Raw genomic sequence first — 25473 nt, 5'->3', positions numbered from 1 at the left:
GGACTGGTATTAAATGCACTATTAATAACAATTACTTTCTGGAAAATAAGAATTTGTATTTTGATGAGGAAGAGTTAACAGAACGAGTGGATGGAAAATGAGGAAGGAGGTGCACGATGACTACCGCCTAGTCTGCAGTTGCTTTCCATCCAGTGTTCGAACATCATCTGCATTGGTAGTTTGACCCCACCCCACACAGAAAAGTGATAGGTTAGTCAGCTCCACAGCTGGGAATTTCTAGTCTTCTCTGGGCTGAGCTGGTGTTTCGAGACTGATTCCTTTCTTTTCTCCTAGTAATAGGGTCTCCAAGGCTGCCAGGTGTCTTGAAAAATGTTTCACGATGTGTCCGTCGAATGCTCTTTGGAGTCATTGGGGCTGGTGACTAAGAGAGAGTAAAATCAGAAAAATTAGAAAAGCAGAAGCAAAGTCACATTGTTCTCAAGCTGAACTGAAAGCTATTTCTCAACTAGTGCCGTCCTGATACTTATGTAGGTATTCCCATCTCTTTCCTATCAAACTCATTCATCTCCTTTATACACTTTTACCAATGGAAATTGTTTTATTTATTTTGTCTGCAGAAGGCAGCCAGCACAGAGGTTATGAATGTTGCTTCTGGAACCCAGTCTGGGCTCTGCCATGACTAGTACCTTAGGTACATTTACTCAACCAATCTGTTCCTCAGTTTCTTCACTTGTGAAATGGGGATGATAAAAGCATCAACCTCACAGCATTTTAAGAATTAAGCAAGATGATATTTGTAAAGCATTTTAGAGCATTCAAAGCAAATCATGCTATGTCAGCTCTTTTTATTTATTCGATAATATTTATCCTCTTAATGTGCCCTAAAACGCCAGGGACTTCTGGTTACTGTTACATCCCTACTGCCTACATCGATGCCTGGCACATAACTGGTGATCAAAAAGTTAATGTTACTATAATTCTCTTGTCTAAAAACTAACAAGTTTATTTCAATGTTTAGCAAAATTTGAAGCCTCTGAGTAACTTGTTTGAAATATTTTTGGCTACCACATAATTCTTTTTCTCTTTGAGAGAAAGTAATCCCTCTGAACAATACCTGATTCATAACAGAAATTCAACAACTACTTATTGACTGAAATATAAATGGAGTTTTGGGGGAGGAAATACAGTACTGATTAAAGATGGAGAAACTGTTCTGAATATTCAGCATCTATCAAAAATCTACCTGAATAATGCCTAAAACCAGTCCCCTCAAATTCTAAGAAAGAGAATGACGTTTTACAAAATTTTATTTAAAGCATAGGATGTCCTACCTTATGACTCAGTGCTTTATAAAATAAGCAGGCCACTCTGGGTCTATAATGGAAATTAGGGAAGGCTGACCTAGAGCCTCTGTCCTAAAATTAAAACTCATTAAAATGCAGGTGTAGCCCATCAGAGGGTAATGTAGCCACCTTATGCCACATTGCAATGAACCTTCAGGACCCACCTGTTGTAACTTCACTGCTGGGGCTGGATGACCCACATAAACAGGTGATTTGGGCTGGACGGCACTGCAGGACTGTGACACCTCTGGACTTGGGTTCAGTGAGGGCTGACTCTGAAGTGGAGGGTCTGCAGAACAGAGTGTTGATGACTTTGGATGAACCATGGTTGCAGGGCCAATGAGAAGATGAGCTGTTGATCCAAAGCCAGGCAAGCCAAAATTCACAGGTCCTATGTTTGGAAGTGTGCCAGAAGTAGAAGAACCCAGCCCCGGCAATGTAGGAGAATATAGGACTGGAAAAGGGCCCAGGGTCGGAGATGGTAAGACCATACAAGGAACACTGAGGGATGGCATTTGGCCTGAAGATGGCCCCACAGCATGAGGGGTCTGATTGCCAGGTAAAAGCACATTGAAACCATTCAATCCTGAAATAGAAGCAGAATGAGGCAAAAATCACAATAGGAAGATACCATGTTAGCCAATTCAGCGCACATCCCTCCCAGCACTTTCAAATGGGAGTCCACTATAAATAACAAATGATGAGACAAATGATGAAACCTCCATAGGCCGGACTATGTCCAATCCCCCTGGGTGTGCCCTCTTAGCCCCTTACCCCTCCTTCACAGCATTGGTCACAGTGATAATTTCAAATTCATCTGTGTCATAATTTGGTTGATGCCCGTATCGCCTATGAAAGGTATTTTGTTTTTTTCTTCTAATTTTTATTATGGTGAAACACATACAGCAAAATTTGCCACTTCAACCATTTTTATGTCTATAATTCAATGACATTAATTATGGTCACCATACTGTGCAACCATCACTACAGGCTGTTTCCAAATGTCATCACCCTTAACAGAAACTCAGTACCCTTAAGCAACACCTTCCCATCTCCCCCTTTCACCTGCCCTTGGCAATCACTAATAAACTTTGGTCTCTGTGCATCTGCCTATTCTGGATATTTATGTGCAACTGTACAGTATCTGTCTGTGTCTAATTTCACTTAGCATAATGATCTTGAGGTTCACCATGTTGTGGCATGCATTAGGGTTTCTCTCGATGGCTAATATTCCATTGTACAGCTATACTACATTTTATTTATCCATTCATCCATTGATGGACACTTGCATGGTTTCCACCTTTTGCTTATTATGACTAATGCTACAGTAAACACTGGTTTACATGGATCTGTTTGAGAGTGCCAAGAGTTCTTAATGTGAGTTTCACTGAACTGAAATTGAGGAGCAAAGTGAGTATGGATGGGAAAAATAGTATCTTTATTTTTACTTACTTCTAACTGAAATTTTGTATTTCCCCCAATAATATGCAACAAATCACAACAGTACCTAACTTTGTAACTAGTAAAAAGCCCCAATATGCTTACATTACATTATAGCTACTGCAGATTCTTAATATTCTGTTTAAGTTCATTACACTTTAGAAACAACAGTATTAGATCTGCTGCCAGACCATTTTATTACTATAAAGAATTTTAAAAATCATGTTATAACTCTATTTTAATATGGTTTATTACTCTGTAATCTTACGTATTTACTTCTTGCATTGTTAACATTCTGAAGAGAAAATCAAGGGATTCGCCCATGGCTTATGGGAGCATGGCACAGAAAGAGTTAAAAATCCTTGGGCTGGGCTGTAACTGTCATTTGGCAGAGGGGAATCTGCTTTTCTTCATTAGTGTATCCCCAACATTGAGCATCATGCTTAGAATAAATAGGCAAAAATATTTGCTAAAGGGATAAAGAATGTTTTCTGGGTAAATGAATAATAAAAAAACCTAGCCTGGTCTGGCAAAGACACTTCAGGCAATGAGAAATTGAGGAAAATCAGTATGTATACTGGCATCAAAAGAAGCTTCATATATACTTTGCATATCTTGAAAATTAGGTGTCTATTGTATTTCAGTTTTAATTCAAAACAGTAAAAGCTAAAATTTACTTTGTATCTACAGAGTTCTAGGCACTATTCTAAGTACTTAAGATGTATTATCTTATTCACTAATTTAATTTCCAAAACAACTCTATGAAGCAGGTACTGTTGTTAGCCTCACTTTTACCAATAAGGATGGCTGAACAACTTAAGTTCATGCAGATAGGAAGGGATTTGAAACCTCAAGGCCATTTACTCCAGAGCTGGTACTCCACCACAATGACAGACTGAGAACTTCATTTGAGAGATAGAATGTTCACTGTCCATAATAACCAGTAGGTTGATATTGTTATCATGAACAAATGTCAGATTCAGCTGAGTTCCAAAAACAGTCATTTGAATTTGTTGTGTTTTATTACCATATAAACCATGAAAGTTTAACACATAAATAAATAAATAAATAAATAAATCTGTCTAATTATGTCCCAGTTATGCCTGATAGTGGTGACAGTAGGAGCAGCCTCTACTTTTATTTTATAAATAGTGAAAACAAGGGGGAAGGGCTATGAGAAAAATGACTCAGAGTCCCTCAGCAGCCACTTATCAGTGAGCTGCTTAGGTCAGGTGACAAATGAAAATTTAAAAATCCAATGTAGGATCCAACTACCACCCAGGCTCTGGGACAAGATGATGTCCCTTACCAGCTGGAGACTGCACATAAAGATACTGCAGCAAAGGGGACTCTTTGGTACTTCCATTTTCTTTTGAAGGCTTTTCAGTCTTTGTCCTTCTTGAAGGGTCTCCCCACCCGGGAGAGATGAAGCAGTTTGCCATAGCCTTTCCTGAACCCTCCTCTGCAGCAGTGAGTTGGCCATTCACGTGGCTGTCTTCAAGGGGCATAGATTCCGTATTACTGACAGTCTTAGGAGAGGCGAGTTTTGTGACATCTGAAGGTTTCTATAAAGCACAACCAAATCAGAACCAGAAAACGAAGTGAAAACTCAGGCAGTAAATCTCAGTTACAACTTTCTCAAAATAGCTAAACCATAAACAAAAAGTTAAAGCACAATGGGTGCTACATGAAAGTGTATGTGTCAGTGGTTTCAATAATATTTATAGACATAGTCTGAAAATGAATGTCAAGTCGTGGGAATCTGTAGGCTTGGGATTCTGAAGTATAAAATGATGAAGGTTTTAATAATGGAAAACTGGCCATGGTGTTTAGACTGTGAAACACATTTTAAAAATTGTGCTATGTATCTGTTGTTATGTGCCATCAAACTGGCTCTGACTCAGCAACCCCATGTACAACAAAACGAGAAACCTGCCTGGTCCTGCCCCGTCCTCACAATCCTCGCTACGCTTGAGCCCACTGTTGTAGCCACTGTTGATCCATCTCATTGAGGGTCTTTCCTGTGTGTGTGTGTGTGGTGTGTATTTGTTTATATATATGTATAAAAACAATCTTTACATGGACAGTTCAGTGACATTGATTAGGTTCATCATGTTATGTAACTATTATCACTGTTTCCAAATTTTTCCATCACCTTTAACAGAAGCTCAGTGTCCCTTAGGCAATGATTCCCTCTTTTTCTCTCCTTGCCACCTTTCATAATCACTAATAGATTTTGGTTTATAAACATTTGACTGTTGTAGTCATTTTGTATATGTAGGAAGATTGTGAAATAAATTTTTGAACTGAAAATTCATAAAGGGTGTTGCTTCCACCGTCTTGTCAAATATTTCATTTTACTTGGATCTGCAATAACACCTATGGAAGCAGCAGTCAAGAAATCAGACAACATATTGCACTGGGAAAATCTGCTACAAAAGACCTCTTTAAAGTGATGAAGAGCAAAGATATCTCTTTGAAGACTAAGGTGCTCCTAACCCAAGCCATGGTATTTTCAATTGTCTCTTATGCATGTGAAAGCTGAACAGTGAATAAGGAAGACTAAAGAAGAGTTGATGCTTTTGAATTATGGTATTGGCAAAGAATACTGAAAATACCATGGACTGCCAGAAAAATGAACAGATCTGTGCTGGAAGAAGTGCAGCTGGAAGGCTCCTTGGAAGCGAAAATGGCCAGACTTCATGTCACTTACTTTGGTCATGCTGTCAGAAGTGACTATTTCCTGGAGAAGGATATAATGCTTGGTAAAGTGAAGGATCAGTAAAAAAGGGGAAGACCCTCAAGGAGATGGACTGACACAATGGCTGCAACAATGGACTCAAGTATAGCAAAGACTATGAGGAAGGCACACGAACAGGCAATGTTTGTTCTTGCTGTATACAGGCTTGCGATGCGTCAGAGCTGACTCAATGGCACCTAACAACAACAACGACATAGTTAAGAGGCACAGTGGTTAAAGCACTCGGTTGCGTATGGAAAGGTCAGTGGTTCAAAATCATGAGCCATTCCATGGGAGAAAAGACCTAGTGATTTGCTTCCTAAAGATTGTAGGGCATTTCTACTCTGTCCTTATAATGTTGTTATGACTTGGAATTGACTTGACTGCATGTAACATAGACCTGCAGGGCTGACCCAAAGCTGGGTTGGTTGTCTAAGATATATACCAGTCCGTCTTTCACTTCTGTTCTGCAACAGAAGGCTATATACAAAATGAGAAAAATTCATTCTGGCAAAAGAAAGTAGAGAACGTTTGTAATGGAAGCTGTGGTAGTTAAATTTGTATATCAACTTGGCTGGGCCTGGTTGAGTGGCTGGGCAGCTGGTGGTATTTATTCCCCATGATGAGACTGGCAATCAACTCCATGGTGGGATCTACCACAAGCAGCTGAGTAGCTGCCTTTGGGATGTGGTCTGCTTCCTGTATAAGGAGAAGTCTTGGGGATAGTCTCTAGTATATGGCATGCTTGGACCCTGCATGTAGCTGTCTTATTGTTCAGCAGCCTGCCTTGCTTTGCCGACCTTTAGACTTACAACAGACTTAAGTTAATGGCCCACCATGTGGTTTGGTAACATCAGGACTATGCCATTTTATTTGTCGACCTTGGGCTTGTTAGCCTCAGCAGCCAGTAGATGCCTGAGTGAAGAGATGCCTCTAGCTCTAGTGGGCTGGGAGCAAGAGACTGAAGCCCAAGGTCATGGGGTTTCTACCCAGCCCCTAGAGCCTGGCACTTTGAACTTGGACTTAAAGCCTCTAAATTTTAAGAATAAACTTCTGTTTTAAGGCCATCCCATCTGTGGTATACTCCTGTCAGAGCAGAACTAGGTAGCCAGAACAGAAACATTTCTATGAAGTGAGCCTAGCTAAACCACCACACACACTGCTGTAATGACAGTGCCTCTGCTTTCTGAAGTTTTACTGGTCATATCTCATTAACTTCTGAAGGGCTACTAAGCAGGAGATATGGATGGCTCATGCTTTTGTTCTGCTCATTTTGTAGCTAAGGAAACGGGGTCACTGAGCTGTGACAAGAACTGACCAAGCAAGGGCAATGAAAGCTAAAGAGCACCCAAATTCCTGACTTTGGAACTGCGTTTGGCTGCATTCTGGATGAAGATGATTATTTCAGAGATCCCAGCTTGTGCAAGAAAAAGCTTTAGAAATACACAGTCAAACTAACAGTGACTGCATCTGTGTGGTGGGATCATAGGTAAGTTTTTTTCTTCCTTATGCTTTTCAGCATTTTATATAAAGCATGACTTTTCTAAAAATTGTTTACCTTTGTTATAGTATTAACAGTTATTTTTGGACAACTCGTCCAGTACTTAACAATACAACTGACACGTGACTATTCCCGTATTGCAGACTGGGTAGCTTATTACATCTGTGTGTCTTCATTAGGAAGTTGTTAATATGAGGTCACCAGACATGTGTACCTGCACTCCCTTACCTTGGGAATGACAAGGGATAGGGGGCCATCTTCATATTCCATACTTTGTCTTTTATTGGCTGGTTCCTCCTCTTGAGGCTTCCTCTCCTCACTGACACGCTTCTGAGCGGAGGACACAGGTGATAGCTCTGCTGCTGCTGAGACTTCCGTGCTTCCGCCATCCCTCTCTGAGCCTGACGCAGGGGGCACACCCTCCTGAAGGCCCCCATATAGCATGAATAGTGAGGTGGAGGGAACATACACCAAGGGCTGACCGGCAAGCACAGCTGGTTTCAGGTTCTCTACGTCAGAGGCTGCAGGAGTGAGTGAGATGCCTACTTGTCCACGTAGACCATTCTGCGTGGAGAATGCCTGCCGGTCCATTTGAGGAATCGAAAATACTTGTTGGGCTAAAGGACTAGCAGAATATTCTGAGTCAACAGGAAGGATGGGGAAAGGAGGAAAAGGAAAATGATCCAGGCTGCTTGATGGAGGTACTACTCTCTTACTGGTAAACGATTTGCTCCTGTAATATGAAGAAAAGTACGGAGTACCACCAAGTTACCACATTCTACCAACTCTTGACTTTCTGCTTTTCTAAAGAGAACCACAGGAAACCAGAGTGAGATAATGTCCTCATGCTAATCTTAAAAGGCACTTTCTGAGTAAATATTAGCTAACCTCAGAGGCACACAGCCATATATACCTTTGATGGACTCTTAGGGCTGGCGCTGGAAGAGCCTTTGGAGGAATCTCAGGCTGGAGCTAATACTAGCTAGTTAGCAATTGGTGGCCTAAGGCATCTGACTGCTAACCAAAAGGCTGCCGTTCAAACCCACCAACCACTCCTCAGAAGGAAGACTGGGCAGTCTACTTCCGTAGAGATACCACTTCGGAAACCCAAGGAGGGTTCGCTATGAGTCAGAATCATCTTGATGGCAGTGAGTTTGGTCTGGATTGTTGGTCATTTAGATACTATCATTGCTACTAACTCCCACCCATCTGTCAGGCTGTGGTACTGTGGTGGCTGTGTCCTGCTATGATGCTGGAAGCTATGCCAGTAGTACTTCAAGTACAAGCAAGTCCCTCATGGGGACAGGTTTCAGTGACACTTCCAGACTAAGACAGACTAGAAAGAGGGGCCTGCTGATTTACTGCTGAAATTCAGTCATTGAAAATCTTATGGATCACAACAAAACACTGTCCACCTTGCCTGCTTTGGACATGTCATCAGGAGCGCTCAGTTGCTGGAGAGGGATCATGTTTGGTGAAATAGAAGGCCAGCAAGGATGGGGGACACCATTGGTGAGACAAACTGACACAACACAACAGTAACGATGGACTTGAAGATGCTAGGGACTGTGAAAATGATGCGGGACTGTGAAAATGATGCAGGACTGGACAAAGCTTGTTCCGTCATGCAGGTCACCATGAGTTGGAGCCACCTCTATGGTATCGATGCATCTATCTCTGTTATTAGCATACTATTGTAACAATTTTATATGGGTGGTGTACTGGTTAAGCACTCACCTGCTAAGTGAAAGGCTGGAGATTGAAACTCACAGCCCCTCCACAGGAGAAAGATGTGGCAATCTACTTCCATAAAGATTATAGCCTTAGAAAGAAACCCTATGGACAGTTCTACTCTGTCCTCTAGGGTCACTGTGAGTTGGAATTGACTCAACAGCAATGAGTATAAGCATTACAATAATAGCTTCTCTCATTTCTCCCCAGTTTACTAGTGAGGAAAACCAAAGAACAGAGGTTAGGTAACCTCCGTTAAGGCCAACTAGCTGTAATGTGGTGAAGCTGGGCCTCCCACCAGGTCCATGTGCGGACAAAGCCCATGTTCTTAGTCAGATGGCCTGCATTTGAATCCAGCTCTGTTATTTACTGGCAGTATGACTTTGGGTAAATTCTATAAGCTCTCTGGCTTTCAGTCTCCTCTCTGTAAAATGAGGATAATAGCACCAATCTCAAATGATTGTTGTTATAATTAGACGACTTAATACACATAAAAACTCTTGGAACAGTGCTTGGCCTGGCATTTAGTAAGCAAATTAGACACGATGATGAAGTGATTCATGAGACCATCTCACATCATTTCTCAGTGCCACATTAGTCACAAACAGCCTTTTTTCAGTGTATTTATCTTTGTGCATTTTTCCCTATAAGCTGTCATAACTTAGGATATAAATTTTTCATACATTTTTGTCTCTGAGGCTATTTATGCACCAAATTGGGCACAAAGGGGAAACTTATAAAAATCTTAGTAAACAAATGACTCATGTATTAGCAAGACTGTTAAACTTTCTGTTTTGCTGAGTGGCATTTCCATTTAGTTAAAGTGAGTACTCAAAAAAAAAAAAAAACCCAAACTCATTGTTGCTGAGTCAGATCTCACTCATAGCGACCCTCCTTGGATTTCCCAGGCGGTATCACTACAGAAGGAGATTGCCCAACCTTCCTTCTGAGGAGTGGCTGGTGGGTTTGAACCATCAGCCTTCAGGTTAGCAGTCACATGCCTTAGGCACTATGCCACCACTAGGAAATCAAAAAGAATACACTCTGAGTTTTAAAGACTACTTACTGTGAATTTTCTTCTATTTGCTGTCTGTAGACAGCTGCCAGACTTCCAATTTCTAAGGAGTAGCCACCTGATCCTGAAAGGGAAAATGGAGGTTGAGCAAATACAGCAAGAGGCTGATATACACCCATTCTATACGGCAGAATTCACTATTCATAGCTCAGGGATTATAAGACTATTTCAAATCCTGCTCTGGTTTTGATTCCAAGACAAATGTTGAGAAGCTAGCTGTTCATGGTGAATTCCGGTCTCATCCAGAATTAGTAAGCACATGTGCACGCATGTGTACACACATGTACACACACACGCACACACAAGCACAAAGAAAACAAGTATTGCTTTTTAAGTGTGATGAATTTCAGAGGCTCATCAAAGAGGTCAACCATGGTGGACCAAGTGATCTCAAGGCTGACCAGGATCAGTCTTGGCCATGGGGCCATGTTCATACACTGTGAACTCAGCATTTCCTCTGTCCCTAACAATCATTTCACTTCAGGCAAGTGAAAAGTAGACTCCAGAAACAGTAGACAGGGCCTGGAGAGTCAGCTCATTTTAAAATGTCAGCACATGGGTAGGGCTACATTACATTGTGACAGACAGATCCCATGGGTTAAGTAAGGTCAAATACCTTGTTCTTCTCTGTAAGGACTGCTAGGTTCTGAGTTCACTTCCCTCTTGATCCTGTCAGAAGCCTGAATTGTATTAAAGGAACTATGTCGAGCCAGCCTCTGTTTTGCACAAACTTGAATCTGGCCATATGTTTCTCTTTTCAATTCTGGTAAGACAGATGCAGAAACATCCACTAGTTCTTCATCTACATAAACAAGAGAATTGGTGGTAGTGTTATACAGCTGTAATTCAGGATATGTATTCTAAGAAGATATGGTTTTTAGATTGCTAATTGTAATGGGGCCACCCTATAAATCAAAAACTAAGAAATATGCTGAGCCTTTCCTCAAACCCCAATTTCTTTTGATGCACTATTTTTTTTATACTTAGCAAATGACTATAAACTAAAATTATCTGCTCTACAACAAAAGTAGACCAAGATATTCTTCAACCCAAATTAGAATGGACCTGACATTTTAGATGCTGTCTGGGCTGAGAATATCAAAGGAAAATCCAGCCATGCCCAACCCTATATGCTTATTTTGAGATACACTTTCAAGAATAATGGAGATCGGCCTCTTATGTCACAGATCTAGGAAAATGAATATACGAATCTCCACATCTTTTATTACATTTTCTTATTTCTCTTTAATGCCATAGGAGGCTAAGCTACTAAGTGACTAAAGGAATAAGGTAAGCAGAAACCTTGTGGTTGAAATGCTGCAGAATAGTGAGGCTATTAGAAGGTTGGGCTTAGCGGGACATATTGTGCTTAAAGGAGTCTGTGTGAAGTCAAAACAGAACTTTCTCTAATAGAGTGAGGCATCTGACCCTGGTGCCCAGACTGGGATTGCTACCCTGTCCATTTGTGCTATTTTTCTTTTTTAATAAGCTCAAAGCATGTACATTTTAAATCGTAAGACTGATTTAATGAACTGAAAGACCCACTTAGACAAACATTTTCTAGACACTTTCACGCTAATATAACTTTAAAAATTAAAAAATCACCTCTATAATTTTCTTTACTTGCAACAGAAGCCTAATAAATGTTACTTTTAGAAAATCAGAAATAACAGATTTGAAAAGAAGATAGATCAAGACAGTACCAGGGATCACATTTACCCTCCTTTCTGAAACAAACAGATAACTGGACAAAATATACAAAGCAATAGCTCTCAAGATGTCAGACACGAGCAATGAAGGTCAGTGGTCCCTGAGACAGAAACCAAATGAGGAAGCTCTATGATTGCCCCAGCTCCTGCCAGGAGAAAGTTTCGAGGTTGGGCTGTGTGTGTGGGGAGAGACCTAGGTAAATCCCAGCAGTCTCTCTAAGGTGAGATGCAGCTGGGAGTCCAGGAAAGTGAAGATAGCTAGAGTTCACAGAGCAGAACGCTGGCAAGGAGAGAGCCATGCAAAAAGAGAATGCTGAAGGTCTTCAGAGGGTTCTCTTGAGTACTTGTTAAGAGTGTTGACACGTGAGGAAACCAACAGACCTGGGAGAGGATCACTCAAAAGGATTAGAGGAAACCATGTCCATAATCATACAGGGCTAGGAATAGTGCCTGCTCCCAACAGGCAGTGTGGATAAAATTCATAATTCAGTAGGCATTACTTATAGTACTAAAAAGTGTATTGCCTCAGTAGTGGGGAAAATGTGCCCTACGCTAAATGCTAATAGTATCCTGTCTACCAAAGCGTAAAAGGAAAACCTGAAAGTATCACCATTTCCAATTAACTTCAATGCTTCAGAGAACAAAGCTCAAGAATGTTGTTAGGAATACAAAATATCCCCTAACAATGTTTAAGGAGCTCTGGTGGGACTGTGGTTAACACTGAATTGGTAACCAAAAGGTCAGTGGTTCAAGCCCACCAGCTTCTGCAGGAGAAAGATGAAGCAGTCTGTTTCTGTCGATTTACAGGCTTGGAAACCCTATGGGGCAGTTCTATTCTGTCCCATAAGGTCACTGTGAGTTGGAATTAACTTGATAGCAGTGAGTTTGGTTTTTTGGGATGATGTACAATTCTTAATGTCTGGCATTCAATTAAAAATTATGGGGTACACAAAGAAGTGGGAAAATACAACCCAAACCCCTGCATGAATGAGCAGCGGGCTCCAGGGTGCATCTTAAGCCCTGTAGCCACTTCCTTCTCCTAGATTCACTCACCAGCCCAGAAGCCATGTAACCTTTCACTCCTGATGCAGGGCAGTGCCTGCTGTGGCTCCTCTGCTCATGCCATGGGTGCTGGTGGCATCAGCCAGGCCTGGGGTGCTTGCAGGCTTCTAACTCCAGGCAGTAGTGGCAGATGCACATGATCAGGAAGCGGCTGCCACCACCAGCTGAGCTCTTGGTACATGTACACTTGGTCCCCATAGCTATCTCTCCACCACCCCCTTCTCTGCACCCAGATTTGCACAAAGTCCCAATCTGGCTGCCAGTGCAGTCTCTACCTGGCCTAGTCACACAACTCTTGGGCTTTGTCTAGCGGGCTCCCATAAAGTTTTAATATAATAGGCTTTACAGGGATTTAACTATGGATTATATGGGGACTGCGTGTATATCATAATATGGTGTCTGCACAACATTCAAATCATGTAACATCCTATATCACAGAATACACCACAGATGTTAAGCTACACATACCTATACTAAATACTAACACTAAATCCTAATAATGGGAGCTCTGGTAGCATAGTGGCTAAGGCACTTGACTGCTAACCAGAAGGCTGGCGGTTCAAACCCACCAGCCACTCCTCGGAAGGAAGGTTGGGCAATCCTACTTCCGTAGTGATACTGCCTCGGAAACCCAAGGAGGGGTCGCTATGAGTCAGGGCTGACTCGACGGCACATAACAACAACAACAACAAATCCTAATAATAGTAAATACTAACTGCAGAACAAAACTTGAAGGCATAGCAATAGAAGCTATGCAAAATGAATCACAGAGAGAAAAAAGACAGAAAAATGAACAAAGTTATCAGCTAAATATACGAGTCACTGGGCTTCCGGAGGGACAAGAGAGAAGAGGATAGAAAAAAAAAAAAAAAATTGAGAAACGATGGCTAAAAATTAGCCTAATTTGATGAAAAGTTACACCCATAGATACAAGAAGCTCAACAAACCCAAGTATAAGAAACATGAACTACATCAAGGTACATCATAATTAAAATGCTTAAATCCAGCCATAAAGAGAAAATCTTAAAAGCAACCAGATGTTACAAACAGACTAGGATTACAGATTTATTGCAGGACACAATGCAAGGTAGAAGATGATGGAACAACCAAACCCACTGTCATTGAGTCTATTTGGATTCATAGAAAACATATAGGACAGAGTTGGAACTGCCCCATAGGGTTTACAAGGCTGTTAATCTTCATGGAAGCATACTGCCTCCTCATTCTCTGGCAGAGTGGCTGGGGGGTTCAAACTGCCAACTTTCTGGGTAGCAGCTGAATGTCTTAGTAACTACTGCTCTACTAGAGCCCCTTTAACTTCTTTAAAGTACTGAGGGCGGGGAACCTACCCTGTCAACATAGAATCCTTTGCCCAGCAATAATATCTTTCAAAAACAGTAAAATAAAGATGCTTTCAGATATACAAAGCTGAAAGAATTCAGTGTTGGCAGAACTGAGCTAGCAGAAATGTTAAAGAAAGCTCATCAAGCAGAAGAAAATGATACCAGATGGAAACCTGGACCTACAAAAAGGAATGATGAACACTTGAAATGGTAATTACATGGGGCCTTACAGTAGGGTATGCACCTTAGAATTTCTATTTATTTTTGTAAACAAATCAAGAGATTAAATTTCAGTGTGTATAAAATCATATCAGGAGCTTCTTAAACATCCAGATTCCCATCTTGTTTTCACCAAGAGACCGGTTCAGTTGGCCTAGGATGGGGTCCAAGTCCCTGAATATAACCAAGCATCCTAGGACATTCTGATGCAGGAGGTCCACTATGAGGTACACTGGCCTGGCTCCAAGTCCTCTTTCCCTCAACAGATCACAGAGCTCTCTCCGTTGCTGTCCCACTGGTCATGCAAATACATGAACTCTTCAGCCTCAAAACACCAGCTCACCTTTCCAACTAGCTTATTTTCTTCAATAATACCATCACCTAAGTCTTTGTTCTCTTACACCTGTTATGTCTAGTCCAAATTTCTTGGCTTAGTTTTTGAGGCCTTCCAAAATGTGGTCCTAACAAACCAAATCCTATTTCTCAATACTTTCTATCCTATCCTTTCCATTTTAATCAGGGTAGCTCGTTACTTATGCTGTTCCTTCAACTAAGACTCTCTCCCTCTAAAACCCAAAAGTCCACCAGAACTCAACCTATAGTCTCTCTGAATTCCTACAGAGCCAGTACTACCTATCGTGTTTAGCACTTCCTGCTCTCTAATTTTCAAATGTGTCCTAATTTTCTACGTTTAATAGAAGCTTATTAACTACCTAATACAAATAAGGCACTAAACTGGGTACTCAAAGATGAATAAAGAAAGTCTCCAGCTTCACACAAACAGACCATAACATCAACACCACCAAGTACAATACTAAATTGTAATAGTTCAGATGAATCATTCTTTGGGAAATCAGGGAAAACTTCATGGAGAAATTGACATTTGAGCCAAGTCTTGAAGGTTGAGTAGAATATTCTTCTGTGAAGAAGCCTAGGAGAAGAGAGGCTTGACAGGTAAAAAGGAGAAGCCAAAGGTACAGAAGCAGGAAATGGTTAACGTTGTATATTTCATGCCAGCAGGGATCATCAAACACATCCTTGAATAGTACAGTAATTGGTGCACAGTCCAAGCTCCGTAAGTACTCACAGCGTTGAATTAGTTATACTTAACTTTTAAGTGGTTTCATATAGACCTTAAGTGAATAATGTATGATAAGAGAGAGAGCTATGTCTTTTAAAAGCTAAGGGGAAAAAAAATTTGTAACACTAGTACCAAAATTCTAAGTGTAATTTAAAAATAAATGCCTTTTTTTTTTCTCATGCAGCCAAGCTATATGTATAGTAGCTGGTGTGGTAGGATCTAGTCCTTGATTGCCCAGATGTTACCTGTGAAATAAGTAGAAGATAATACCCTCTTACTCCAGTTTAGTAAAATTATGACATTTGTAACCTTTTAAATAAGTTACAAAAAAGGTGTTCATGACTTCCACATTATATTCAGAAGCAACTTTACCACATAGTTTTGTGATAATAATTGATAAAATTTGTACATTATCTGCAATTTAAGAGAAAAACTACATTTTATTCTATTAATGTAGAAACAACCAGAGTTTCAAAAGAAGTGTCATTTTCAATCTTCAGTCCCAAACTTCCAGCAAAAAGCTTTGGAGCAAAATAAACACTTCTAAAGAGCATAAATTTAATAATTACAGAAACTCCCAAGTGAGAATCAAAAACCAAATTCACTGCCATCAAGTCAATTCTGACTTACAGCAACCTCCTTTGGATTTCTGAGTTGGTAAATCTTCATAGAAGTAGATTGCTCACTCTTCCTTCCATGGAGTAGCTGGTGGGTTTGAACCACTAGCCTTCTACTTAGCAGTCAAATGCCTTAGGCACTATGCCACCAGAGCTCCTTCCCAAGTGAGAAGCTCTCAGTATTTTCCTTGCCTCCTGGCCTTACTGTGTGTGAGTTAACCAGTGCATGCAGTTGATAGGTTAATGCTTATTGTTCCAAGAATGAAGTCACAAGTCCAATCGTGTATTAGACTTGGTTCAGTGGGAAATGTGGAGGCGCTCTGGCGGTGCAGTGGTTACACACTTGGCTGTTAATTGAAAGATCAGTGGTTTGAACCCACCAGCCACTCCACGGGAGAAAGATGGGACAGTATGCTTCAGTAATGATTTACGGCCTTCGAAACCTTAGGGGGCAGTTCTACTCTATCCTATAAGGTCGTTGAGATGGAATCACTTTGATGGCAATGGGTTTGGTTTCCTGTTTGCTGCAGGAAATGAGGGGGCAGAGGTGGTTCAGCAGCAGACTTCTCCCCTTCCATGTGGGAGACACAGGTTTGATTCCTGGGTCAGCGTCTCATGAGCAGCTACCACCTGTTAATAAAGGCCTGCATATTGCTGTGATGCTAAACAGGGTTCAGCAGAGCTTCTAGACTAAGACAGACTAGAAAGAAAGACCTGGTGACCTACTACCAAAAGTCAGGCAACGAAAACACTCTGGATCACAATGGTCTCATCTCCCTGTGTATGGGATCACCATGAGTCGGGGGTCGACTTGATGAGTACTAACAGTGTGGGAGATGAAGGAGAAAAAAACCACCACGCAATATATGTATAACTTGAAAAAGGAATTTGAGATCATAAATAAACAGGTCCCTAGGACAAGCATTCTATCTTACCATTGGTGCTGAAGTCCACAGGCCCAATCCACTTGAAGGCTGGTTTACGGCCTCGTTCTTCTGTTACGTGCACTTTCTTTATCAGAGCCAAGCTGGTCAGAACATTGGCTATGTCATAGAGGCGTCGTACCTTTGCTTGAAGATATAAAGCACAGTTATGGTTATGCCATTCCTGACACCACTGCATTTTAGTTTATGTGACAGGTAACTTTTCTAGCCCACCATATAGACATCAAGCAGAAAGCAATGAGGTGAGATGAGGAGACTAATGGCTTTGCTATTAAATCTTACAGGATCGATGTACTTGATGTATCTGAAGACAGATACTACAGGAAGGTCAGTGTGTCCTTCCATTTCCACAATTTCATAGCTCTTACAAAATGTACCTGGTGACAAGCAGGGCATGCTAGAATTGCAAAAACACCAAGGGATGAAAATGGTCTGTAATTAAAGTCTTAGTAAACATAGTTCTCATACATGGCATGTCAGACGCTGGCCCTGGGTTTCTCCCAGCAGGAGACTATGGCATCAGCCAGCCTGTGAAAATGACAGGGATTCCCAAGAGCTTCCTGCAGAGGCTGCATGGCTAGGCACACAGGATGGCCAGGACTCAAGGTCACATGGTGTGCAACCGCAAAACACGGACAGCTCCTCACCCCAAATCCTGGCATTCTAGCAAAACAGGGGCTGGGGTGGGGGAGGTTGTGGAAGCAGGGGTGAGAAGCATTCTCTGAATCTTAAGAGGCTTTAAGAAAGACATTTGAAAATGCAGGTACTAGAAGGGAAACGCAAAAGGGGACTACAGAAAAGAGCGACTATGACCATGTATTCTTCTCTCTTTAACAAATCAATTTTCAGGTAGGAAAGTTCCTTGACTTCAGGACTAAGACAAAGCAAAGGAGCTCTGATCATCATTCACAAACACGGAACAGCCTCCCTAGAAGCAGCTTTCTTCCCAGTCCTGGCAGGGCCAAATTTTTTTTTTGTCATTTCCCCCAAAGGGTAGCTGGAATTCCAGTTAGAAAAAGAAAGAGAATGTTGAGCTCATGGCTTCCCAGGCCTTGAAAAGGCTACCAGCAACTGGCTACATCTGGCTCAGGATCTGTGCTAACAGAAAAGGCAGATGTACTGGGAGTGGTACTCAGAAAGTCCCTTCTTTGTCCAGGGGCCATATCCCACCTCCCTACCCTACCCTGTTCTTACCTGTAGACAACTTTCACCTCCACCCTTCAGAAGAGTATGCAGGGGACAGGGAAAAAGGGGGAAAGAAAACTCAGACATTCCTTCTTGGATGCAGTGATACTAATGAGAAATGCAAAGTAGCTCATATCCTTCCTGACAGGTGTTTGTGGTGATGGTGTTCTCACCATCCACAGAACCTACCCAGGGAAAAGCATCTCCCCATATGCTTTCATGGGAAGTCAGTATATGATTAACTTAGCCTTCTCAGCACCAGCCACCACCTGTCAGTGTGTCATACTGTGTTGGCGTATGTGTTGTTTTGATCTGACAAGCTATGCCACCAATATTTCAAGTATCAGCAGGGTTACCCATAGTGCACAGGTTTCAGTGGAGCTTTCAGACTAAGACAGGATAGGAAGAAAGGCCTGATGATTTATTTCCAAAAAATCAGCAAATGAAAAAACAGTTAGCATTATGAATTACAAGGGAACATCTGACTTTGGAGACATCATCGGGGCGATCAATTGCTAGATGAGCATATCATGTTCGGTGAAGTAGAGGCCACAAGACCCCTGGTGAGAGGGACTGGCTTAGCAGCCACAAGGATGGACTCTAACATGCTAGTGATTGTGAGGATGATGCAGGATCAGGCAACGTTCTGTCCTGTTGTATATAAGGTTGCCATGAGTTGCAGCTAATTTGATGGCGACTAACAACAATAGCAACACATCCTTTATGAATGCAAGAAGGACAATTTCACCAAAAATAAAAAAAAATAGTCTCAGGTAGAAAACATCAACATATGAAATCCCAGCCTTTTGGTTCTGATAAATGGATGTAGGTGAAGATTCTTACTTTTAAATTTACTATGATCTGGAGTATCTTGGCTTTCTTCTATCAGTATTTTGGCAGCTACATCAAGAGTAACAATCTTGGTTTTGGATACGAGGAACAGCATAACAAACTTCTGGCTCATAATTCTCAAAGATTTGTCTTTTCTACTATTTGCAGATGCTACAAAGGGAATAAAAGAAAAACATCAAAACATACAATTTACCACTATGAAGACTATACTTACAGTTTGCTGGAATTACCTAGCTTCAAAACCAGCAGATGGAAAGACCATCCGTGTTAGAGGCAGAAACCTATTTGGACACAGATCACAGAGTTGGCCCATAAGGAAATAAGACTGATTTTCTTGTAGCTCATAAAATGACTCTGTAGTAGGCATAAACTCAGAAATGCATATTTTAAACTTCTGTTAATGCTTTATACTCATACTTCATATAACAGAAGCCATGATGTAGTCTTTCTTGAAATGACTTTCTGAAAAGACGAATGCAGTAGAATAAAAGGATAGGGAAGGGATCAGGAACGGTTTTCACAACATCAACTCTTCTCTCAAAGGCAATGACTCCATTTTTACCCACAATATCTAGAATATACCCTATACAAAGAGGTGTTCACCTCCTCTAATTCTCTTCCAAAGTAGGTGAGTAAGTAAATTATATGTAAATAGGAGACAGTTATTAGATGTGGATCGCAAGCAAACTATCCCTGACAGATGGCTGTCTCCTCTGGTTATTGGGATAAGTACTGGCTCATGGGGTGGAACGAAAAGGCATGAGGCAGTGAATCTAATGAAAAGCAGGTCCATCACTCTTTCCGTTTATAATATTTGTGAATGAAATGTCAATGATACTTGCACTTTATCATCTTAGCAATAAGGAGGAGCGTAAGAATGATGATCAAATGGTAAAACAGGAAGAGGAAGCCCTTAGAAATATAAGCTGATGCTGGGGACGAGGGGCAATGCAGGTATAAGTCCAAATTTCTGCATGAAATGAAAGCAGGACTGTCACTCTAATCAACATTTTTTGATAGAAGATTCTTTTCTAAATAACCCACTCCAAAATATAATTTCTGTAAAAAGTAGATAATTTTGAAAGATTACTTCTTTCAAAGTAAGTTTTACTTAAAGGCTCACAAAAAGAAAACACCATGAGCTGTCAATCTAAAACTACAGTACTCTTAGTGATCTATGGTCTAGAAACACCAAGTATCAAGTAAACTGCCACTAGACAGGCTTTCAATGAGGTGGACTGCGCAACCCAGTTTGGGAGCCTTCTGTCTCTCTTTCTCCAGGAGAAACAGTAACAGGGCACTTCCCTCCAGGGCTATCTATCTGACACTTTCCATGCGAGCAGTAACCTCTTGAGAAAAGACCAATACGCTCTGTCTGCCATTACTCATGTGATTATAATGGACTCACAAGAGGAATAATCAGGTTCAGAGAAATCCAATAGCTGTTGGTCTTGGGAATCTGGATAGCCATCTTTTTTCCGTTCTCCAAATTTATAATCTATCAGGTCTAGCTCTTTCTGTTGAAGGTATGCCATCTGTTCCTCATATTTCTGCTCTTCTCCTAGTCTCTGAAGGTTCCTCAGGGTTTTTGGCAGGCTGTGCCGACCGTGCCAGCCGTACTGATTCTTGGCCACCCGGCTGACCAGTTGCAGAGACTCTAGCACATTTACAATGTCATAGATGCGTCTCCTTTCAACACCTGTTTGAAAACAGAAAGCCAATAGATATCATGCAGATGAACATTTTTGAGGATAAATTCCTTGAGAGCCTGGAAACTACTTTGCATGATGCTCAACGCAATGTCCAGCAAAGGTAGAAAGTCAATCAATTCAACCTGTAAGGATGTAAGCAAGCAACAGAAATTATTTTTCTTTCTTCTTCTTGGGGTCCAAGCCTCAATAAGATCTAGGATAAAACATCCATCTAGAGATGGATGATAGCTCCATCTAAGTTTCATAAACAGCATAGCAATGTTTTTTTAGACCTGTTAGGCAAACCACATAAACATTTCAGTATACCAAAATTGATGGCACCCTAATGGATGCTTGATGAATGCTAGATAGTTGATTTTGATTTGCATTCCTTCTTATGCAGACTATATAATAAAGTGTGTCCAATAACCAACACCTCATTATTGGGCAGTATTATCCTTTCCTGGAGTATGAATGATGTGAAAAAACTACCTTTTTAACTCTCTTAATGCTCTAGGAAGGAAAAAAGATGGTAAATACTTTGTTTCCTATTTTGAACTGGAAACTAGGGAATCAAGAGCTTGGGCCCCTTCTCAGGCTCTTGGAGGAAGTCTTAAGTAGGGCCGGAGCAACACAGGAGTCTCCTTTTGCTCATTATAGCTACGGACTTCTCTGTGCTCCTACCCCCCACATCCTGCCAGACAGCCCCATATAAAGCACAGAAACTCTTGCACTTGCACAGGCCGACTGAAATTCATCAGCTCTTATCTATTTTCCCAACATCCCCAATCAGCTACAATTACGAGCTGACGTCGAATTTACCAACAATATATATATAGTGGATAAGTGTGGATAAATGTATTTTCTCTTTCTGTGCTGTCCTATTTATCTCATAAAAGGAAGAGGACATATGATAATAAATGTAAAGGGTCCCTAAGGGGTATTAACTTTATTTATACCTCTATTATTGTATAGGAGCTCTGGTGGCGTAGTGCCTAAGGCATCTATCTGATTGCTAACCAGAAGGCTGGTGGTTCAAACCACCAGCTACTCTTGGAAGGAAGGTTAGGCAATCTACTTCCATAGTGATACCGCCTCGGAAACCCAAGGAGGGGTTGCTATGAGTCGGGTCCGACTTGACAGCAGTGAGTTTGGTTTGTTTTTTTATATTACTGTATGTTATTTTGCCAATATTTCTTGCTTGGCATCAGAGATACCTGCAATCCCTACTAACATAAGAGGTCACTGTAAAAAGAGATTTTTAAAGTCTCCCATCTGTGACTCATCTTGTTATGCGACAGGCCCTTGGGATTTGGAATCCACTGCCTCCCTTTGCTCTCATCTAAGTATCCAGAACAAAAGCTCCCAAAAAACCACCCCAGCTACAAAGCTGCCCTTCTTTCAGCTCACTTGCCAGGAGCCGTAATAAAATCAGGGCAGACTTAGTGAATGTAGCTTTTGGGCCTTCAAAGATTTAACAAGAGAAATAGACCAAATGACAATGGAAACTTCGCAGACAAGGGGAAGTTCTATCACATGCATGAACAGGTGTTTCAGTCAATTGCGACATTTTGCCTCATGACCCTGAGGGCTCTTTGCCCTCAGAAGTGCAGGTTTTGGTGCTAGATGCCTCCAGGAAGGTGCTGGCAGAGGCAGTCAGCATCGCTTGTCCAGAATCACTTAGTTCTTGTCTGCCTTCATATATTAACCCATCTTGTTTAGAGTGTAACATTCTATAAACCTTCCCATTAGAAATATCACGTGACTACAACTGAGACACCCCAGGGCTAGCCATATGTCTGCCTATTTTGTTATGTATTTGACAGAAACCCTTAGTTAAGTCTCCATCTAGTGGCTATACATGTCAAGAAGGAAATTAAAGCTTCTAATTACTCTGAGAGTAAGGTGCTGCTTAATATGCCTAATGAATGTTTTTAAGGCAGTACTGGCAAAGCAAATGTGGTAGCTGCTTGCCTCCTTGTTACCTGCCTTTTCCACTTGGACTGAGTTGAACTGTCTGTTAGCTGGTGCACTAGAAAGTTCCATTTCACAGGTCTCAAGACCTGCAGGTTACCTTGGGGATTCCTTTGTCAGAAAGATTTTCCCTGGCATTCAGCCATCTTCTTCTTTTGTACCAAGGAAATCCTATTAATCCTAGTCATGGCATTAGTTACACCATCAAGGATTTACCAGTTGTTTCCATGCTTCCTTTAGTCCCTGATGGAGATTATCAAGAACCTCTCTCAGTCCAATAAGATAGCTTCTAGGCTGTGTTATTTTTCATTTGCTAAAGTCACACTCAGTTCTTGAACTTCTTACCTATAATATCAATCTCAAACTTACAAGCAACAAGAATCCAGGAAACAATGTAATCTTAATGCTCTGCCTATCCTGGTTAAAAGATGAACTTATATCTTGCAACCTGGGATGTAGCAGTGAAATTAGATTCAACTCCAAGAGAGGGGTACCTCTGAAACAGCTTCTAGGAAGAAACCCTGTCATGAGAGAAATGGCATGAATATTTGGCAGGCCTGGGTGATCAGGAGGCAATGGCAAGCTGCTGTAAAAATCTCTGGAGCTCTGCTCCCGGCAGCCATAGCATGGGGATCTGTGGCATCCTCTGCAACCCACAACAGACTTGGGTTTTTTGTCCTCCCCAGGACCTGTAACACAGCCTTCCAACTTCTAATTGTTTGCCTTCTGTACTGTCATCAGTGCAAGGCCTGTTGATGAAAGTTGGATATATGGAGGAACTTTGCATCATGAACCCCATTGAGAAGACACTGGATGATCTATTGTTGTACCCTGATCCACTGTAAAGGAGCCCTGGTGGTGCAGTGGTTACATGCTTGGCTACTAACTGAAAGGTTGGTGTTTCAAACCTACCAGCTGTTCTGTGGCAGAAAGACCTGGCAGTCTGCTCTGGTAAAAATTTACAGCCTTAGAAACCCTATGGGTAAGTTCTACTCTGTCTTATAGGGTCACTATTAGTTGGAATTGACTTGATGGCTGACAGTGACAACAACATTCACTGTTAAGATCCACTTTAGGATCCTGTTCTTTAAGTAGCTCTACACTATACTTCAATCCTGCTGGGTCACTTTACCTGTTTCATTGGCCCTGATCTTAGGATACCATATTCTACTTCTGGGTTCCAAAATGGCTCCCCAAAGCCAGAAACCTACTTTCTCTTCCTAGCTATATAGGTTGACAGGGCAGCTTTGGAAGGGCAGGGGTGGGATTTATTTAAGATGAGCCGAGTAGAAAATGTTCCATCTAATAATAAGAATTCCTCATACAAAGCAACGAGTTAGGCACTTTACTGACTTCCTGTCCAAATCTTGCTATGTCTCTTTAGATGAGAAAAGGTTAATTAGCTTTCTCAAGCTCTCACAACTTGTCTGTTGATCGGCTGGGCTTCCAAGCCAGCCCTATCTGACCAAAAGTTCAGCCCAGTCTTTCCATCACAACCCACTGCCTCAGCTCAGCTTCTGAAAACTAAAATCTATTTAGCCATCAGCTTGACTAATTCAGACTGGCAATTATCTTCTGTAGCAAATTTCTTTGAGATATGGAGAGAAACAGAATAAACTAAAAAGATAATCTACCAGAAAACTTACTCAGCTGATTTATTCAGAACTGTTTTCTTTTCAGGAGCCCTCTGGTAGCATAGTGGCTAAGACACTTGCCTGCTAACCAGACGGCTGGCGGTTCAAACCCACCAGCCACTCCTCGGAGGGAAGGTTGGGCAATCCTATTTCCGTAGTGATACTGCCTCGGAAACCCAAGGAGGGGTCACTATGAGTCGAGTTTGACTTGACGGCACATAACAACAACAACAACAGTGGGGCAGTGGTTACATACTTAGCTGCTAACTGAAAGAGTGGAAGTTGAGCTCACCAGCTGCTCTGTGGGAGCATGGTGAGGCAGTCTGCTTTCATAAGATTTTTAGCCTTGGAAACCCTATGGGGCTGTTCTGCTCTGTCCTATAGGGTCACTATGAGCCAGAATAGACAATGGCAACAGGTTTTGGTTTGTTTTCTCTTTTTGGTCTGTATATAAAACCTCTTGTTTTTTTAGGGGACACTAAGGCACTTGACTGCTAACCAGAAGGCTGGCGGTTCAAACTCACCAGCCACTCCTCGGAAGGAAGGTTGGGCAATCTACTTCTGTAGTAATACCACCTTGAAAACCCAAGGAAGGGTTGCTATGAGTCAAATCTGACTCTATGGTAGTGGGTTTGGTTTTTCTGTTCAGAGTCACCTTCATACTATTGTGATTTCTGCTTAATGACTGTCAACAATAGGTTCATCCTGAAACCAGCTCTAACCCATGTCCACTAGGGGTCTCTATTCTGAAGCAGCTATATACATAGTTGTAGCCACACACTGTTTCACATTATACACACGCATGCCATGTGAACACATATATCCCTCTTTGTTACAAGGTTTAACTATTCAAATTATATCTAGATTTCTTTTTCTGGTTTGGCAGGCTTGCTGTCAATATTATAATAAAGGGCTTTGAACATAATGCTCCTGCTCTCAAATCTTGCTTTATAAATTTGGGAAATAAAACCAGTTTTGAACTCCTGGAAACATTACTAAAAATAATAGGAGGATATTTTTAAATCATTTTTTAGTATGTCTGAGGTAAGGTAAAATGAAATATTAATCTATAATGTGTCTCTTGTAAGAACGTATTTTATAAAAATATTTTTTAAGATTTAAAAACTCCGAAAATTTTTAGCATTTTGGCTTTACAAGGGTCTCTGGAATTCTATGCATAATGAAGGGAAACTTCATGACAAGGGAAGCTCTACATGCTCCTTTGTCTTCACCCTTTTTGGAAGGCCCACTCTTTGCTTAAAAAAAAAAAAAAAAAAGATACTACCTGAGGCCTTCAGCCTCCCCAAGGAAATCAGTTTCCCACTGTAACTGGAGACAGGCCTCCAGGTAAGCTGATGACACATACATACC

At 41.3% G+C, this 25473-nt stretch overlaps 1 protein-coding gene across 1 annotated transcript in view; it reads right to left on the bottom strand.

Annotated features, from left to right (window-relative positions):
- Positions 1–211: 211 nt before the first annotated feature.
- E2F7 (E2F transcription factor 7) overlaps positions 212–25473 on the bottom strand; it is a 60478-nt gene continuing 35216 nt past the window's right edge. The window contains exons 3-12 of the mRNA XM_007947568.1: positions 20583–20637; positions 20212–20502; positions 18795–18953; positions 16758–16892; positions 10408–10593; positions 9783–9855; positions 7214–7718; positions 4054–4309; positions 1469–1890; positions 212–382 (exon numbers count right to left, since the gene is read on the bottom strand). Coding sequence (XP_007945759.1) covers positions 212–382; positions 1469–1890; positions 4054–4309; positions 7214–7718; positions 9783–9855; positions 10408–10593; positions 16758–16892; positions 18795–18953; positions 20212–20502; positions 20583–20637 — 2253 coding nt within the window. The remainder of the gene's footprint in view (positions 383–1468; positions 1891–4053; positions 4310–7213; positions 7719–9782; positions 9856–10407; positions 10594–16757; positions 16893–18794; positions 18954–20211; positions 20503–20582; positions 20638–25473) is intronic.

This window comes from Orycteropus afer, unplaced genomic scaffold (assembly GCF_000298275.1).
Source record: "Orycteropus afer afer isolate SDZICR_OR568_19922 unplaced genomic scaffold, OryAfe1.0 scaffold00190, whole genome shotgun sequence".
NCBI lineage: Eukaryota > Metazoa > Chordata > Mammalia > Tubulidentata > Orycteropodidae > Orycteropus > Orycteropus afer.
This window is presented reverse-complemented; position numbering and strand designations above follow the sequence as displayed.